This window comes from Nyctereutes procyonoides, unplaced genomic scaffold (genome assembly GCF_905146905.1).
Source record: "Nyctereutes procyonoides isolate TBG_1078 unplaced genomic scaffold, NYPRO_anot_genome, whole genome shotgun sequence".
NCBI classification, from domain to species: domain Eukaryota; kingdom Metazoa; phylum Chordata; class Mammalia; order Carnivora; family Canidae; genus Nyctereutes; species Nyctereutes procyonoides.
In genome coordinates this window covers 11203361-11222831 of record NW_026575144.1, presented here as the reverse complement: position 1 = coordinate 11222831, position 19471 = coordinate 11203361, and the positions used below count along the sequence as shown (strand labels likewise).

The 19471-nt window shown below is 40.9% G+C and overlaps 1 protein-coding gene across 2 annotated transcripts in view; it reads right to left on the bottom strand.

The window, feature by feature from the left end:
* Positions 1-19471, bottom strand: part of GNPAT (glyceronephosphate O-acyltransferase) — a 33951-nt gene that overhangs the window by 8968 nt on the left and 5512 nt on the right. Inside the window, exons 2-9 of one of the 2 annotated variants that reach the window (XM_055308766.1) lie at positions 15695-15877; positions 9430-9606; positions 6381-6510; positions 3985-4112; positions 3597-3672; positions 3190-3341; positions 2942-3072; positions 1071-1294 (exon numbers count right to left, since the gene is read on the bottom strand). In XM_055308766.1, coding sequence (XP_055164741.1) covers positions 1071-1294; positions 2942-3072; positions 3190-3341; positions 3597-3672; positions 3985-4112; positions 6381-6510; positions 9430-9606; positions 15695-15877 — 1201 coding nt within the window. The remainder of the gene's footprint in view (positions 1-1070; positions 1295-2941; positions 3073-3189; positions 3342-3596; positions 3673-3984; positions 4113-6380; positions 6511-9429; positions 9607-15694; positions 15878-19471) is intronic. The other variant, XM_055308767.1, reaches the window with a different exon arrangement.

Here is a 19471-nt window from a genome sequence, read left to right as displayed (position 1 = left end):
GAGAGAGGCAGAAACACAGGCAGAGAGAGAAACAGGCTCCATGCAGGGAGCCCGATGTGGGACTCGATCCCAGGTCTCCAGGATCACACCCTGGGCTGAAAGCAGCACTACACTGCTGAGCCACCTGGGCTACCCCCTCAAAAGTCAGTTCTATGGGGCACCTGGGTGGCTCAGTCAGTTAAGTGTCTGCCTTTGGCTCAGGTCATGATCCCAGGGTCCCAAGATCAAGCCCTGCATCAGGAGCCCTGCTCAGCGAGGAGCCTGCTTCTCCCTCTCCCTTTGCTGTTCCCCCTGCTTGTGCTCTATGTCAAATAAATATATAACTTTAAAAAAAAAATCATTTCTATGAGAGCTTCCCTGAGTGTGGGCCCTTCCCTACACAGAGCTCTCAGCAACCCTCTGTGGTCTGTCCATAGCTCTTTGTGTTTACTTCACTGGGCCCTCATCACAAGATCACCCACCCCTGCCTTCCAAAAGCCAAGAGAACCCAGTACAGGGTGGAATCTTGTTCATCCTTGTATCGCTGGCAGTTCCCAGCACCAACCAGACTCAAGAGGTTTAATGAGTGAACAGCAGGTAGCTGACTATAAATGGATTTCATTTCCAACTGTGGCTTAAAAAGAGGTGAGTGTACTATACTCATTGTGGTGAGCACTGAGTAATGTATAGAACTGTCGAATCAACACTGCACACTGGAAACAAATATAACATGGTATACCAACTGTATTTCGATAAAAAATTTTGGAAAAACGAAAATAAAAAGAAGTGGGTATGGAGGGAAGAATACACAGAGGACAAGATGATTCATTTACCCTCCACTCTGCTGGGTACCGAGTAGACAGTGTTCTAATTCTCGAGATACTCAAGTTTCACAGGAAGAAGTGACGTATAAACAATTATTCTCAAGTAATCACCATGCTGCAAAGTCCCAGAGTGATAAAAGTTTTCTTTCTCTCTAAGCAAAGCTTTGTTCAGTGTCTTATATAGGGTTTTTCATGCTTAGGCTGTAATCCTTCCAGATTAAGAAATAAAAAGCAAGTACTCTTATCACACAGGTCCCACATACATACCAGGCCAAGTGAGAAACCCCCCGAAGGCCTGGGTTAGGCCTTTTAGCCATAAAGTCTTCTCCACCAGAGCGTCGAAGTCCATGGATGGCCGGTTCTGAAGCAGAACAGCAACCATTAGGGGCCAGGGACTCAGAACCAGGTTTTGAATTTGCTGAAGCTGCATTTTATAGGCAACTTCAGTGACAAAGGCATGCATGTCCTCTGACTGTTTCTGAGGAATATACCTACAAGGAAGAATAAAGAAGAACAAATCACGGCTCTGCTACCCTACGCTAATCTGAATGGGGGGATGGGAGAAGATAGACCCTTGAGAAGGCTGCACATACTTTCTGCCAACCGAATTCTCTCAGGTCACAAAGCCAGAATATAACTTTACGGTAGTGTAAACTGTCCATTTGTCTACAGGACGCTCTCAAGACGTGATAAATACACTCAAGGGGACAGAGTCCTATTCTTCCTGGTTCAAGTAAAAAAAAAAACCCTGCTGCTGCTGCTTTATAAATAGGATCTATCATTTCCTCTGTGAAACTGAGGCCTCCTCCAATAGACTGAGCTACTCTGTCCTCTTGGAATCCACCGTACTTCAAATATGTCTCCCAGACCATGCTTACCAGGTTACATGGTAACTGCTCATGTCCACACTAGACAGGCTATACAGTTTGCCTGGCTACTATGCTGCCCTCCTGAGAAGCTCAAGGTCACCTGCCAAGAACTGCCATGAACCTCCCCTAACAGATTCTTCGTGCATGGACCAGACTTGGAATCAAATATCAGGAGCCTACAAGGAGCTGGATGAAGCAGGGATATGCACAGGACCTAGAGCGGCCACACAGTAAGGTGGCTTTATGTGAAAGCTATGGCCAATGAGGACACTCTGTCCTAGATAACTGGCCTTGATCTTGAGAGTGAAAGCCGGTGGCAGCAAAAAGCTAACACCTGCTTGATAGCTAATAAAGCAGCTAGGAAGGCACGTTAGTGGCTGTGGGACTGCTGGCACTACAGATAAATTATGATGATGTAGTCACACAAAGCCTGGCTGAGTAGATGGCTTCAGTTGCCCTCACTTCCCCAGGTATATTTCTCCAAATTTAGAAAACCCAAATGTGTATCTGTACCTGCATCCCAAAAGAACCTAATGCATTTCCGTGCCCATAAAACTATAATCTTCTTGGGGCACCTGGGTAGCTCAGTCGGTTAAGTGCCTGACTCTTGGGTTCAGCTCAGATCATGATCTCAGGGTCATGGGATCCAGCTCCACGTTGGGCTCTGCACTCAACAGGGAGTCTGCTTGTTCCTTTCACTCTCTAAAATAAATAAAACCTTAAAAAACAAAACTATACCATTCTTGAGGATAGGGACTCACTCCCGTTCATATTATATAATCCCTTCTAGTATCAAAATACTACTTACCACATACTTTGGCTGACCTACCAATAGTGCTCAACAACTGCCCCCCACACAGTATGGGACAGTACTGCATGTACTGTAGTATAGTATAGTACAGGTAGTAGGGTACTGGTTCCCCTGAGGAGAAAGAGCAGCAGTCTGACTGTGAATGTGACATATATATCTCCTGCAGCTGTTTTCTTTGGCAAACATAACTCTTTTTTTAAAAAAATGTTTAAGTAATTTCCACATCCAATGTGGGGTTCAAACTCATAACCCTGAGATCAAGAGTCATATGCTTCACTGACTGAGCCAGCCAAGCACCCTGTAAACCTAATTCTTTAACTGAAGCTTTCTGCTTCCCTGATATGTGATCTCCGATAACGAAGTCTCAGTCCTAGAAGTGGTCAACTCAAGAATCACAGCCACACTTTCAGATTTTCATCCTTATTTCTATGTCAGTTATGAAAACACAGGTCTTGCACCTTGGAACCAAGTTATATGGGTTCCGACTCATCCTCCCAGCTGCCAGAGATCGAAGTGACACCGGGTCTCCAAAGTACACGTGGATATTTCCAAAATTTTCAGAGAGGATCTTCCTGGCTTTCAACAATCCCTAGTAGTATCACAACAGAGGAAATGAAACAAAGAGTAAATTCAGAAAGGAGTTGGTGTATAAATCAGCATTTTCTCTAAATTCAAAGAATATCAAGTTTGGTTATCTTTTACGTACGGCTGTAGATTCTTTTGGCTTAGGAACCCCTAGAAGTTCATACACATAAAGAGTTTCTTCCAATATCTTATCGTAACTGATGCTAATTGGAACAAGGTATGTATCAAAAACTTCTCTTTTAAAAAATGGTTCCATCACGATATTCAGAAGACCTGTCAACAGGGAAAAATGGTTTTCCCTATGTATTGAAATGTGGAGCAAACAAGGATACATAAACAGGAAGATACCAAAGTGTATATTACATACTAAGCCCATAAATATAAACAGTTACAACTTAAAGAAACAGTTACACTTAAAAAGAAACAAATCTCTTGCAAAAAAAAAAAAAAGGAAAGTGTCAAGCTGTAGCAGCTATGAGGACACTACACATTTTGGGTTTGTATTCTTTCAATCTCTAAAGGACCTACCAAATTTCGGAGTCAATGTCTTGGAAGAGCGACTTCTTGTCCCTTCGAGGAAAAATTCAACAGGAGCATAACCATTCTTTAAAGAGAAAACACAGACAAACAAAACAAAACACAAAACCCATTGCCTACTCTCAAAGTGACAAATGCTTCTTTTGATTCCTTTCCCCAAGTTGCCCCCGCGCTCCTAGCCTTCTGAGCAAACACTGCACATGGGGCACTCAGGTACCAGGACTGCACGCAGACCAAGGAGGTCATACACATTCCTTCAGGGGAATAAGCAGCTAAGTGGTCCATTTGGGAGTGAAGAATTTAAGATCCTATGGCAAGCTCAAGCTCCAGTGAAAAGGAAACACAGCCTGAAAAGTCCTTGGAAACTATCTGCATTTACCCGCAACATGGTTTTCACGTATTCAGAGAACACAGCCCAGTAGAGTTTGTTGCCACCAAAGGTACGCCGCATGAAAAAGGCACCCGACATCCGCAGCAGCTCACCAACCATCTTCATTCCCAAAAAGTCTAAATGATAAAAGAAGGAGTTCATCTTGAGTTGATCTTGAAACTTTCTATAAATATCTAAACTCACATTCTTTTAAGGAAGATTTCATGTATGGAAAACAGCTCTATGATATTAATAATCACACTTCAAAAGCTGAAAATCCATATGAAGAGACATCTAATATTTATGGGAGGGAAGGGAATGTACGGGTGCATGTGGAAGCTACCTCATGTGCCCCCACACACCTCTGTGTTTACAACTAGACAAGCCAGAGATGGGGGACACAGCAGACAAGGTGACAGTAATGTCATCATGCTGAGTTCTTCAGCTAGCGCTGCTGCTGATCTTGACAAAAGACTGGCATGTGTCTTCCCTGCTGGACAGCTGACCAGACCAGCTCTTACCTTTCTTTCTTACCCATGACATAAAAATAGCCTTCTTTTAGTGGCACAGATTAAACAAAGCAAGTCTGGGATGCTTTATTTTACCATCGATTTTAAAAACCTCCTTTTTTCCATTTTCCTTAATTTTCAAAGAACCTCCTCACATGTCTGTACAGATGAAAATGATTTTAAAGTACTTAAGTCACTGGCAGTTTTTACCTTATTGTTTACTGCATTTATTAACCAAAGCGTATGCCTGAATCCCAACTTTCCTGGCTACCTTGAAAGGGAGATGATAAACAATGATTTGTGTTAGCAATCCTGCTTTTAGGAATCAGTCCTACAGAAATAAAAGCACCAATTTAAGAATATATTGTAAAATTGTATCCATAAAACTACCAAATTACGGTATATCTATATTGCTGAATATTATATAATAACGTTAGGAAGCTGGGCCTTGATCTTATACTGTATACAAAATTACTCAAAATGGATCAAAGACCTAAATGTAAGCTCTAAAAATATAAAATTCTTAATAGAGAACGTAAGAGGTAAAGCGATGATTTCTTGGAGAGGACACCAAAAGCACAAAGAACAGAAGAAACTGACAAGAGAAATCAGGCTTTTCATTGTGATGAAAAGCTTCTGTGCATCAAAGGACCCACTGATAGAGTGCGAAGTCAACTATGGGAGAAATCTGATGGGAGAAGGGGAAAAAATATTTGCAGATCATGAATCTGACAACAGGCTGTTATCTAGAATATATAAAGAACTCCTACAACTCAAGAACAAATAACCCAATTCAAAAATGAGCAGAGGACTTGAATAGGTACTTCTCTAAAGAATACATGGATATGGCCAACAAGTATATGAAAAGATGATCAGCTTCACTAGTCATCAGGGAAATGAAAATCAAAATCACACAGAGACACTACTTACTACCCATTAGGATGGCTATTATAAAAAAAAACAAACACAATAAACAAACCAAAAACAACAACAACAAAAAAATAAGTGTTGGATGTAGAGAAACTGAACCCTTGCATACTACACTGGTGGGAATGTAAAATGGTGCAGTCACTGTGGAAGACAATTTGATGTTCCTCAAAAAATTAAAAATAAAATTACCATATAACCCAGCCATTCTACTTATGGTATATACCTAGAAGAATTTAAAGCAGAGACTCAAACGGATGTTTGTACACCTCTGTTCATAGCAATATTATTCATAATGGTCAAAAGGTAGAAGCAACCAAATGTCCACTGACAGATACATGATAAACAAAATGTGGTCTATACACCCAGTCAAATATGATTCAGCCTTTAGGAAGAAAATTCTGAAATATGGTGCAACATATGACCTGGGGCTGGGAGGAGAGTTGAATGAGGAGTTAGTGTTGAATGGGGATAGAATTTCAGTTTTGCATGATGAAAAGTAAGTGGGGTTCTGGGGATGGAAAGTGGTGAGGGCTGCAGAACAATGTGAATGTACTTAATACCACTAAACTATATGCTTAAACATGGCTAAGATGGCAAGTTTTAGGTTTTGTATATTTTACTGTAATTTAAAAATATGTTAAAAAAAAAGATCTATTTATTGACCTTAGAGATAACCACTGATACATTATCAAATGAAAAAAGGCATGGCAGGTCATACATATTGGTGGTATTTCATTTTTCAAACCTAAACCAAAAACCCTACGTGCATACATACTTGTTTAGGTCTATGTAGCGAAGCACAGCACAGAAAGACCTAATCCAGACTCTTGAACACTGGGGTTGGATGAAAGAAAGGAGAGGGTATTTTCATCCTCATCTTCAAAAACTTCAGTAACTGTTAAAATTATGTCAGTGAATATTTTCATTTTTATAATTAAAACAAAAGAGGAGGAAAACAATACGTACCCATTCCTGCTGCTATGACTGGTACAGGTAAATCATAGTTGTATAAAAGAAAAGACAACATCAGAAAGTCAATGTAACTTCGATGACTGGGCAGCAGAACAACTGGATGCTCCTGGATAGCTCGTTGTAGCTTTAAAATAAATGTTACATTTTGAGTAATTTCAGTTTTCATATCATTAAAATCACGTCACATCAGAAAACGGAAGAATGTACATATGTACAGAGGGACTACTGAAGATAATGTTTTTCTGCCTCCCCTACTACATACAGAAAAGTTATTTCAGAGTTCTAATTAAATAACCCCACATAATGCAAGAACATTAAAAATATAAATTTTATAGATTACTATAATAGTGATGATCACTAATGTATTATTTGGGTACCATATAATTTTTAAAAGATGTATTTATTTATAGAGAGAGCAAGTAGAGGAGGAGAGGAAGAGAGAATCTTAAGCAGATTCTGTGCTGAGCACAGAGGGGGGCTCAATCTCATGACCCTGACATAACAACCTGAGCCGAAAATAAGTCAGACGTTTAACTGACTGTGCCACCCAGGCATCCCTAGTTAAGCATTTTACATACTAAGTATTTTACATGCATTGTTTAATACCACAATTTGTAAATAAGGCCTAAGCATTAGGTTCCTCATTTGTGACATGGTCACACATCTGATCCATGGCCAAGCTAGGAATGGACCTGAAGTGTGCCTGATTTTAAAAGTTAGCTGTCGTCACTCGCTGAGCTAGACTGGTTGTGTGTATAAGAGAAAACAGAGTGTCTCTTAGGTATATTAATAAAAACAAACCTGAAACAGTAAGACAAATGAGAGGTATGGTGTTTCTCTAGCCATACACTGGACTCACCGCCAGGAAGAATGGGTGCCCCACAGTTGGAAGGAATTTGAGCTTCCAGATATATTTTGTAGGCTGTCAGCCTCAAAAATACTCACCAGGATTAATGTTTTTTTTTTTTTTTAAGATTTATTTATTCATGAGAGAAACGGGGGGAGGGGAGGGCAAAGACAGAGGTAGAGGGAGAAGCAGGCTCCATGCAGAGAGCATGATGTGGGACTCGATCCCGGGATTCCAGGATCACACCCTGAGCCAAAGGCAGATGCTTAACTGCTGAGCCACCCAGGCATCTGTTGTTGTTGTTGTTGTTGTTGTTTTTTCTTTTCAATCTAACTATAATTCACCAAGGCAAGGTAATCTGAGATCAGTTAAGGAGACATGGTCGGTCAAAATTCTCTGGATGGCTGTACCAAAAATTCTCTGACAGAGATATAGAGAGTGAGTCAGCAGCAATCTAGAGAATAGTTACTGCAGGAAAAAGGAAGAACACCTGAAACTCAAGTAAATGACTGAATAAAACCAAACATTAAAAGACATGGAGAGGAAGGCCAATGAAGATAAGAGCTCCTTAGTACGAGGAAAAACAATATTAAGAAACATAAATGAGGGCAGCCCTGGTGGCACAGTGGTTTGGCGCTGCCTGCAGCCTGGGGTGTGATCCTGGAGACCTGGGATCGAGTCCCACGTCGGGCTCCCTGCGTGGAGCCTGCTTCTCCCTCTGCCCGTGTCCCTGCCTCCCTCTCTCTCTCTGTGTCTATGAATAAATAAATAAAATCTTTTTAAAAAAAGAAAAAGAAACATAAATGAAGGGCACCTAGGTGGCTCAGTCTTTAAGCAGCTGACTCTTGATTTCAGCTCAGTCATGATCTCAAGGTCATGAGATAGAGCTGAGTATGGAGTCTGATTAAGATTCTCCCTCTCTCTTTCCCTCTCCCGCTGCCCTTTATCCCCACCCTACCCCATGTGCTCTCACTCTCAAAAAAATTTTTAAAAATGAGTAAAAATAGGAAAAGCTCTTCCTTTTGGAAGAGAGGAGACTATAACACTCCTGTTAAATCACTCCTGAATACTGGATTTAGAAAAACCACCATTTGACAATCATTAGGGTAATAACTGGTTCAGGCAAAAATCATCAGCTGAAGGGCACCTGGGGAGCTCACTCAGTTGAGCATCTGACTTGATTTTGGCTCAGGTCATGATCTCGGGGTCCTGGGATCAAGCCCCACATCAGGCTCAGCACTCACTGAGGAGTCTGCTTGAGGTTTTCTCTCTCTCTCTCTCTCTCTCTTTCTCTCTCCTTCCCCATCTCCCCCACCACCTATTAGTTCTCTCTAAAATAAATAAATCTTAAAAAAAAAAAATCATCAGTCGATGTGAAAACTCATGGAGGAAACTATGACGGAAACCAGGACCCTGAACCATCCTTAGATAGTATCTCTACACACAACACTTATTCATTACCAATGGAAATACAGTAACTTTACGGTGGAGAAACCTGGCTGATACCACCTTAACCAGATGATGAAAGTGACCACCACCATAAGGGGACAGGCAGCCACCATGCGCTCCTTGATCTATTGCACTGAGAAGGTTACAATGTTGCTTCCTGCCCAAATCACACCACCTGAGTCTAATACTAAGAAAATATCACTCAAATCCAAATCAAGGTACGTTCTAAAATAACTGGTCTGTTTTTTTTCAAAACTAATATGAAATACAAAGATTAAGGAACTGTTTTGAACTAAGAGTCTAAGGAGATATGGAAGCTGAATATAACATATGATGTAGGATTTCTTTTGCTATACAAGATATAACTGGGGCAATCGATGCGATATGAATGATGCCTGTACTACTGTGTATTTGTGTTCTATCAACGTCAATTTGCTTACTTTAATAAATGCGCCATAAGGGAATGTCCTTGTTTATGGAAAAGACACGATAGAGTATTGAGGAGACAATAAAAGAAGTGTTGTAGAGGGATCCAGGTAGATCATATACAGAAATTCCCGGTATTACTTCTGTAATTTAACAGACACGTGACGTTAGGTTAGTCTGTAAGTCTAGGCAGACCTTTGTCCACCTGGCCTGGATGCCTGCTGATGAGGGCTACTCATTTAGTGCAGAGTGACGTGTCTCTGAGTTGATTATATCGTGAGAGGTAGAAGAAGAGACTGCTTTCAAACAAGCAATACTCACTTTCTGAATACCTTCTTCATTTACACAAACTTTTGAGAAAATTTGTTTGAATATTTTGCTCAGAGCAAAGGCAAAAAACCGAATGGCTCCCAGGCGCAGTTTGTGGCTCATCTCATCCAAAATCTCACACACTTCCTCTCGGAGGACATCGATGGATTTAGGAGATTCCTTGGAAAGCTAAAAGGAAAAGGAAAGCAGGGATACATCTCTGAAGAAAAGCCACCAGAACTCTAATCACTCAAACTGGTAAGACTAGGTCCAAACGGACCAACACTATATAGCTCAAAAATGCTATGTTTTCATCTTCATTTCAGTTGAAATAATTTATCTTCTGACATAACCCAGTAGATAAACGATCCTATTTAGACAACTTCAAAGACTGGAAATTCAAAGAGAATAGGCTTTCTAGGATAGCATCTCATTTTTCCATTTGATTTGTCAATAAGCTTACAACCAAATTCTCTAAAATAAGTTGTTGCCCATGAACTAGTGTCCTAGCATATATACTTAGCAGTTTCTTTCAGCAGATTGTCACAGCACTTCATCTGCTTGTTCCATGCTATTACAAGGTAATATATAAGGTAAAAATATAAGATTATGTTGAAGTGACCATTCAGACTATATCAGATACACAGGTCACTGGGACAAAACTCTCCAAAGTTATCAAAGGATAACTAGTGAAATCAGTGACCTCACACTGGAACTCTCTTTATTAAAAAAATACACCACATCTTTTTGTAAAAAGAACAAAATGTTGGCTGTGTACTAGGCCTGGGGATAACCAAGTTAGTTTCTGTCCTCAGGAAACCTTAATTTGACCTTTCTAACTTCCCCCTAAAGAAGCAGGTTGAAAAAGAGTGGCGTCTATGTGATAGATAGTATTTATCCTTCGCCAAGGAGAATGTTCTGCTTTAGGGTGAGGCCCAGAAAATGAGAGGGTAGGATGCTGGAGTCCCAGCTTCCAAAATTACATGCAGTGGAAAATCTGCTGCTACTGCTGCTTCTTCAATAATTATTGAGGTGAAATTAACATAGCATAAAATTAGCCACTTCAAAATAGTAGCCACTTCACAAATAGATAATCATCCTCACCCCAGCTCCATATTTTATCTTTTTCAGGGAAATAGAGGAATCAGTGGATTGGTGGTAAGGATGGATTTCAGGAAACAAGCCTAGGAAAGGGAGTACACTTGGAAAACCATCAAAATAATTCAGGCCGGAGACAGAAAAGGCCTCCCAAAAGGTAATAATAGGTGCAGAAGGGAAGGGGAAGGGCAGTGAGATGCTCAGTTGTTTCAGGCAACAGAATAGACCGTGGGGCCATCCTGAAATTGAGGATAGAGACCAGGGATAGAAGGCACTATGGTATAGGGGTTGAGAAGGCAGGTATACTGATTTTGAAGTGTTTGTGAAATATATAAATTAGATGACCTGTAGGGAGTAGGCCAGTTGGATAAGAATTTGAACTCTGATAACCTACTCAACGTTAGAGGTCCTGTCTGGGCACTGTCAGACTACAGATGAAAATGCAACAGGAGTGGAAAAAGTGGTAAAGACAAAGTACAGACTAAAAGGACCCATTGAACTGGGTCACTTGGAGATCCACAACCTTACTGGACCAAGTGCACCAACCTGCTGACAGTAGGAGGTGCCTGGGGGAGGGCAGACTACACCTTTCAGGAGCTGAGAAGAGAAGGGAAAGAGAAACGGTGCATTAGGAAGAAGACATGGCTGGGAGGGCCTTCCCCAGCCCGGGAGTGTTGATGCCAGGTGGGCCCATGCAAAAGGCTGAAGAGCAGGACACACAAGACCCCTGGGGATCTGAAGGAGTCAGACAGATGAAGAACACAAGTGAGCAGGTTGGTCTGTTCAGAAGGAATTGCCTTCCCCAGGAATGGAGGGAAGTACAGAAGCAGAGAATGACCTGATCTCTTATGCTGTGCAACTGGGCTTCTCATTTGCCCAAGAGACCTGTCTGTACTTCCAGATCCTTCTTCCTGGAAACCTAAGATTACATTAAAAGATGAGCACCAGCTTTATGACTCCTTGTCCCAGTGATGTCCCTTTTCAGTCTGTACTCCATGTCACACACCTGAGTGGTTTCTTAAATGCAGAAATAATTGCATCTTTCCTTGGCAAAAAGCTCTTCAGTAGCTTTTGTGAAAACAAAGGCAGCTTGAGTTGGCAGTAGAGACAAAGAGAGACAAGAGCTGTTGAGGAGAGCAAACTGGTGGCTCCTCATGACTGACAACATAGGATGGGAAAGCAAGAAGCCGAAGATGGCCATCAGATGCTTGCTATGAGCTTCCAGCAAACGAAGGGGCCGTTCTGGGAGATCTGTGCAAAACTGCATGTGACTGGGAGGGGTACGTGTACAGTGGCAGGGCTGGGAGGGTCTCAGAGTTTCATTCATCCTGATTTTGGATTTTCCAAGTAGGTATTCCGGTAAACAGAAAAATATACGTATGACACTCAAAAGAGATCTGGGCTGAAGTAACAGATACTAATACTCATTACATATTGTTATTTATTTATAACATAGTAATAATAATAATATAACAGGGAGACATCAGCATAAGAAAGGTACTTACAATTCTGGTAATAAAACTGCCCAGTGAGTGAGTAGGTAGAATGAGAAGGGATTAGAACAAAATCTTGAGGAACAGCAGCATTTAAAGAGACAGGCAAAGGAAAAAAAGCCCATAAAGACAAGTGAAGAATGCTGAAAAAGATGGGGGGGGGGAGGGGGGCCCTGGCTGGCTCAGTTGGAGCATATGACTCTTGATCCTGGGGTTGTAGGTTTGAGCCCCACATTGGGTATAGACATTACTTAAAAATACAACCTTAAAAAAAAAAGATTTGGTGGGTAAGGGAGAGAAAGAAAGGAGGGGGCGTGTGCCAAAAGCTACAAAGGATGTTGACAAGGTTGACTTTAGCCATCAGGGAGGAACCATTCACAGTCTTGGAAAGAGCAATTACAGCGGGTTGGAAACTGGATCCCAGTGAGCTGTGTATATACGGAAGGTGACAAAGTACAGCCCCAAGTACAGAAAACATAGCCAACTTCTTCTGTGAGTAGAACAGAAGTGAGGAAGGAAGCACTGAGTCATACGGAGAGGAATATGCCCAAAGGAGGCTGATTTCAGCTGGAAGAGAATCAAGCGAGTTCAGTGACAACAGTAAAGAGCTAATGAAGAGGAAGAAGCTTCATTTGAAGGGACAGACAGCAGAGCAAAGTCCCTGAAGAGGAGGGAGCAGAGGAAATTCAGAGCAAAGGAGTAGGGGAGGATTGAACTCCCAGAGGAGAAAGGGCTCCCTGTCCCTCTGTAACAGGAGCGAAGACGACAATGATGGGTATCAGATGTACCTATATCATATTAGTAGCTTGATCACAGAGTTGTCGTATAATGGTTTATATTTTCTTTGTGAAGTAGGAAGAAATGTCACTTGTTGAGGGTGAAAAGAGGAGGCTGTAGACTCAGAAAGAATAGGGCAGACATGGACACTACCATTTTGGAGAACAGGAGAGAGTTCACTAGGGAAACAGGGAATTCCTGGGTAACGCAGAGGGTCCAGTGTGTTGCCCAATTCTGAGTTTATAATTCCAAGCTACCTGCATTATGTGATTTTTTTTTTCTCAGCAACACAGCCAAGTTTGAGAAATGCTGGCTTATGTCAGTCACACTTAATCTGGCTGTGTATTAGTTATTTGGGGAGCTTTTGGAGGAGGGGGGAAGGAGGAGAAAGGGGACAAAGAGGAGGAGGTAGGGAGGAAAAGGGGTGGGGGTAGGGAGGGCTAATAGTTTCTCTAAGACAAATCATGACAGATCAAACCAAAAAGATTAGGAGCATAGGTCATATGTTCAAATCAGAAAAAAACAAAACAAAACAAAACAGTAGGGATAAAGAACTTCTCTGAGGCCGTACGCCTGACTAAATTGCATTTCAAAGTCAATGGAGGGGAACTTAGGCTCAGTTGGTTCAAGTGTCTGCCTTTGGCTCAAGACATGATCCAGGGGTCCTGGGATTGAGCCCTGTGTCATGTTCCCTGCTCAACAGGGGAGTATGCTTCTCTCCCTCTGCCCTTGCTCATGTGCTCTCTCTCGTTCACTGTAATAAATAAACAAAATCTTAAAAAAAAAAAAAAAGTCAATGGAGCACAATGTCTACAGGTAAATCTCAAGGCCTGGGAACACCTGGACAACGTGACAGGGAGGGCCAGCCGTCAGGAAGCTGTCATGGTGCCCACTGAATACCTCTATCATGATGTCTTCAAATGACAGCAACCAGACCTCAGCTTCTCTCCCATGCCCATTCCCTCTCCTAGATCCTGAATCTCAGTGAGCTCTTCTGTCATCCTCTCTCTCTCTTGTCCTTCCCTTCATTCACCCAACTGGTCATAAATAAGGTCTACTCTACCTCTGAATTTTTTTTCTTTCTTCTTTCTTTTCTCTTTCTTTCTTTCTTTCTTTCTTTCTTTCTTTCTTTCTTTCTTTCTTTCTTTCTTTTTTTCTTTCAAGAGAGGGAGTGAGGAAGGATGGGAGAGGGGCAGAGGAAGACAGAGACCTTAAGCAGGCTCTATGCTCAGCACAGAGCCTGACACAGGGCTCAATCTCAGAACTCTGAGATCATGACCTAAGCCAAAATCTAGACTTGGATACGTAACCGACTGAGCCACCCAGGTGCCCCTACCTCTTAAATTCTTAAATCTGTCCATCTCTGTTTCTACAACCACCATTTAGGCAACTGTTATCCCATAAAGGGATTATTGCAAGAGCATCATAACCAGACTTCCTGTTTCCATTTGTAGCAGAATGGTGTTTCTAAAACATCAACAGAGGGCAGCCCAGGTGGCTCAACGGTTTAGCACCGCTTTCGGCCCAGGACATGATCCTGGAGTCCCAGGATCGAGTCCCAGTTCAGGCTCCCTGCATGGAGCCTGCTTCTCCCTTTGCCTGTGTCTACCTCTCTCTCTCTCTCTCTCTCTCTCTCTCTGTTTCTCATGAACAAATAAATAAATAAAATCTTTAAAAAAATAAAAAAATAAAAAATAAAATAAAACATCAACAGAGAAGGTCACACTCCAACCTGAAACCTTGCAGTGGCTTTGCACTGTATGTAGGATAAAATCAAATTCCTCTGGATGATTTATAAAACCCTTTGTGATGTGGCCCCTGCTTGGCTCTCTAGTCTCAATTCTCACCATTACCTGTTCTTTGCTCTCTTTGGTGTGATACCGAACTGCTTTAGTACTGTGAATATGCATGGTCTTTAGTTGTTAAAATATGCCTGTGGTTCCCAAACTTTGCTATACTTTGGAACCAACTTTTTTTTTTTTTTTTTTTTTTGAGAGAGAGAAAAAATCCAAGTGAGGGTAGGGTAAGGTGGGGAGAGGGAGAAAGAGAATCTTAAGCAGATGACATGCCAAGCACGGGGTTCAATGCAGGGCTCGATCTCACGACCCTGAGATCCTGACCCGAGCTGAAACCAAGAGTCAGGGGCTTAACCAATTGAGCCACCCAGACACCCCTTGATTGGGCTTCTTTAAAAACTACTACTAGGATGTCTGGCTCCTTCCCCCTGATATTCTGATTTAATTCATATGAGGGTGAGATTTATGTACAGGGATTCTTGGAAGTTTCTCCAGCAATTACAATGTGAAGTGAGGTTTAACCATGGGGAAAAAGTTATTTGCTCTGCTAGGAATACTTCTTTACCCACTTCATCTGAAAAAGTCCTAACCATCTTTTTGGCATCACTTAAAATCACTTTCCTAGTTCCCTACACAAAAGTATTTGCCCTATAAGTAATTAATGCCCCTGTACACTGGACTCTTACTAGCATGTCATGTATCATATTTCATTGTAATTGACAACATAACTGTCATCATTCCCTGTCAGACAACAGCTGTTCCTTGAACAACATGGGGGTGGGGTGCCGATCACCCATGTGACTGAAAATCCACGCGTAACTTTTGACTCCCCCCCAAACTTAATAGCCTACTGTTGACTGACAGCCTTCCTGATTAACACAGTTGATTCATATGTATTTTCAATGTTATATGTATGATATACTGTATTCTCACAATAAAATAAGCCAGAGAAAGCATTTTTAAGAAAACTATAAGGAAATCACATTTACAGTACCATACTGTATTTATTGAAAAAAAAAATTGATGTGTGAGTGGACCTGTGCAGTTCATTCCTGTGTTGTTCCTTGTTGACAATGAACAAACCTGGCTGGGGTTGAAGAGGGAATCACTTACCTGTTTAATGACATAATGAACCTCTTCAGAATTGAGAACACTACATTTAATATCACTTGGCTTGCAAGGAGTAATTCCCTTATAGACAAGAGGTGTGTAGCACTTCATTGCAAATTTCAAGTCACTGACATGCCTCCTCTCCTCTAAAATATCTTCAAATTCATCCCATTTTTTGAGCTCCTTCTGTGGGTAAGGCAAATAAAAGAAAGTCATGCACATACTGTAAAGTAAATCAGGAAAGATTGGAGACTACATTACATTAGTAAGGTTTCATCTTTGCCAACATTTTTATGCTATGGCATATGAACAAGAGCAGAGTGCACTGAGAATAGGCTTTCCTATACTAAGAGGAAGAAATGTAATGAAAATTGGGGTCAATAAATTGATACTGAGTTATCATATTTTATTATTTCTGCTTGCAATCAATCTTTGTAAAGCCAGGACCCCTCTGGGAAAATTAACAAAGGATAATAAAGATTGAGACATTAAGCTCTAGAATAATCTAATCAACTTTATAGTCAATTTTAGCTGATCAATTTTATCAAGCACAATGATAAATTTGTTTGCCTCTTCTACTTAGCTTTAAAAATTAAAGCATAAAATAGAAATTCAAAATGATGTCAAATCAAATAAAACTACATGGGTTTTACAAATATAAGGAACATTTCCTTCTATTTCCTTATAAATTTAAGAAAAATTCACTTAAGAAAAAAAGTGTCCTCCTAGAAGCTACTGGTGAGCAGTCTGATTTGCTATTCCAAGCACTATTCCTTAATATGGAAACGATCCTCACAACAAAGGGGAAACCGAGGTATGGAGAGGCAAAATAACTCACTTGGGGTTCCTCAGCTCGCCAAGGGCAGAGACATGTTTCAAACTCGAGCCTTATGGCTTCATAGACCTTGCTCCTAACCACTACCCTATACCACTCACCCTGTTAATTATGGAAAGTTTGGAAACATACAAGTAAATATACATTGCTCACAATTTTACACCCCAGGAATAACTACTCTTTACCACTTCTTAGTTTCTTTTTTTTCATTCACAGCTACACAAATACATAGCTTTTATTCAAAATGTGGACCATACAAAATACAGTTTATCTTGCCTAAGTATGTTATGGGCATTTTCCTGTATTGATAATTGGCTTAAAACATTTTAGTGGATGCATTTTATGTGCCCTAGCTTCTTGAAATACCTTTTTCCCTTGGTGGATTGAAGGGCTAAGGTTTAGACTTTACCCTCTTGTAGGACTGCTGCTGAGATGGCAGGGATGCCTGGGTCATGCATGGTCCTGCCACATCCCTCTACAGGCTGTAATGAGGAGCCAAAAGCCACATCCTTTCTCCCTGGCTTCCATGGGTTTTGCTGACACAACGGTGTCTTCTCTCCAGTGTTGGGCAGACCCTAGGAACTTACATCTTTCCTGCATGTTGTGTGAGCAGCTGTCAACTTACTGGGGGAAAAATGCTTAGCAATTCTGGGGCACTCAAATAGCAATTAGGTCATTTTTACTTCTTTACTTTATCTTAAACGATACAAAGTTTAATCAAAACGATTCTAATAAAATGTTTTAAAGGCAAAAAAAAAGTATTTTTCTGATTACCAAAGTGATATATGTTCATTATAAAAAACTGGAAGACACAGTAAAGCACAAAGAAAACTAAAATCACCTGTCATCTGATGACCCAGGGCCCATTTTAGTGAACATATTCCCTCCCCTGACACACATACATTTTGAATTGCCACATGATTTTTCCACTTCATGTCATAAACGCTTCCCTTTAAGTTTCTTCCACTATATTTTTAACAATAGACATTTGAATTATTTTTCATGCATTGCTATTATGAATGCAACAACATTTCTTCCTAATTTCAATATTAAACCCTGCTTTTTTTTAGAGATTTTATTCATTTATTCATGAAAGACACAGAGAGAGGCAGAGACATAGGGAGAAGCAGGCTCCCTGTGGGGAATCTGATGCGGTATTCAATTCCAGGACCCAGGGATCACAACCTGAGCTGAAGGTGGATGCTCAACCACTGAGCCACCCAGGTGCCCTCCTGCTCTCTTTCTACTTTTCAAATTACTAAACGCCCCCAGCAGCCTGACACCATTCTCAAGGACTTCCTCTTTCACCTCTTCCAATCCTCCTGAAATTTTCCTACTTTGGTTTTTCATTCATGACTCTTGGCACAGCAGAAGATCCACCTCATTTTTCTAAACTAGCGATTCTCAACTTGGGAGGAAAAGTTCCAACCAAAACTAAAACATGTCTTCCTTCCTCCTACTTCTCTTGATGTTAACATCTCCAGCCCTCTTGTTTTCACACACAGTACTGAATCCTCGCACCAACTTAACTGGTTTTAGGTACTAATTATACATGCTGTTGAATCTCCTGCTCTGTTCTCCCATGTGAACTCCTGATGGGCACATTTAGTGTAAACACTTCATCTTTGGCCTTTTCAAAACTGAACTTCTTTCTCCTCTGCACAGTCTTACAACCTGTTTTTTTTCCAGGCATCTCAACAACTGCTGTACCATGTATAATCCTTTGCCTTATTCTAGATCCTTCCTCCCTGATCCTTACATGTGATCCATCTAATACGGTGCAGGTGGCCTTCAAGGACAGAACAGGTCTATTCCTCAGTCATAAGTCCAGCCTCTGTACTTTATCACTATAGCCTCCTCACTGGTCTCTTTGCCCCTTTGAACCAACCCACCAGGCTGCCATGTGCTCTTTTCAAAACACAATTCTGACCAAATCGTTCCCTGCTTAAAATAATTAAATGACTCCCCACCTCCTTCAGAATTAAGACCTAAGCCACTTCTGGTATCAGACAAGAAACTCTGACCTGACCTGTCCTTCCCTTTCTAGATTCACTGGCCCCCACACTCAATAGCAAATGATTTGCATTTCCCCAACACAATCCATTGTTGACTCGCTTCTAGGCCTTAGTGCACGCTCAACTCTGGGCCCCGAAAGCCTTTTCATTCCTCTGTCATCCTTGCTCAGCCATCACTCTGCTGTGGAACGCTCCTTGAGATGCCCACAGGGAATGACTCCGCTGTCCTCATTGGAACATCTTTACCTACTACCTACAGCTATTAGGGTGTGTATTCATAGCACTGCAATCATTCACAAGTCTCCCTAAAATGCAATTATCTTGAAGATGGGAAACACATGTCCTCCTTCTATTTCTCAACATAGAGCTGTGCTTGGAATATAGCATAATTGAACAACTAAATGCTGAAGTAACAAAATGATAACAAATGTTAAGCTAAGAACATGACTAAGCATAATGAGAATATAAACAGCAGAGCATTTAGGAGTTTCAATATAAAAAGGGTAGCATTTAAAACATGCGAAATATTCAAACATGAACATTTTTATGCCCACATACAAAGAGAATATATGAGGGAAAAGCTTCTCACTGATGGAATTCTGGTGTAAAACTGCAACATACCATACTCTTGGTTATAAGTTTCAAGAACTTTCTCCAATTTCACACTTCTCATTAGTAAAATAATAGTTTATGTAGACTCAGACTTGGTACAATGCAACAAACTATCATTATAAATTATATAATTTTAGGAATGAAAGGGGACTCAAAGACTTTCTACTTAGTGGTCCTGGGAGTGGAAAGAGAAAAGGATCAGAATCAGCTGGGGAGATAAAGATATACTATATGTATCAACATACAGGCATGTATAACATGCTTATAAATATACTTTATATCATAAATATATAAAGTACTTATAAATAAGTATACATG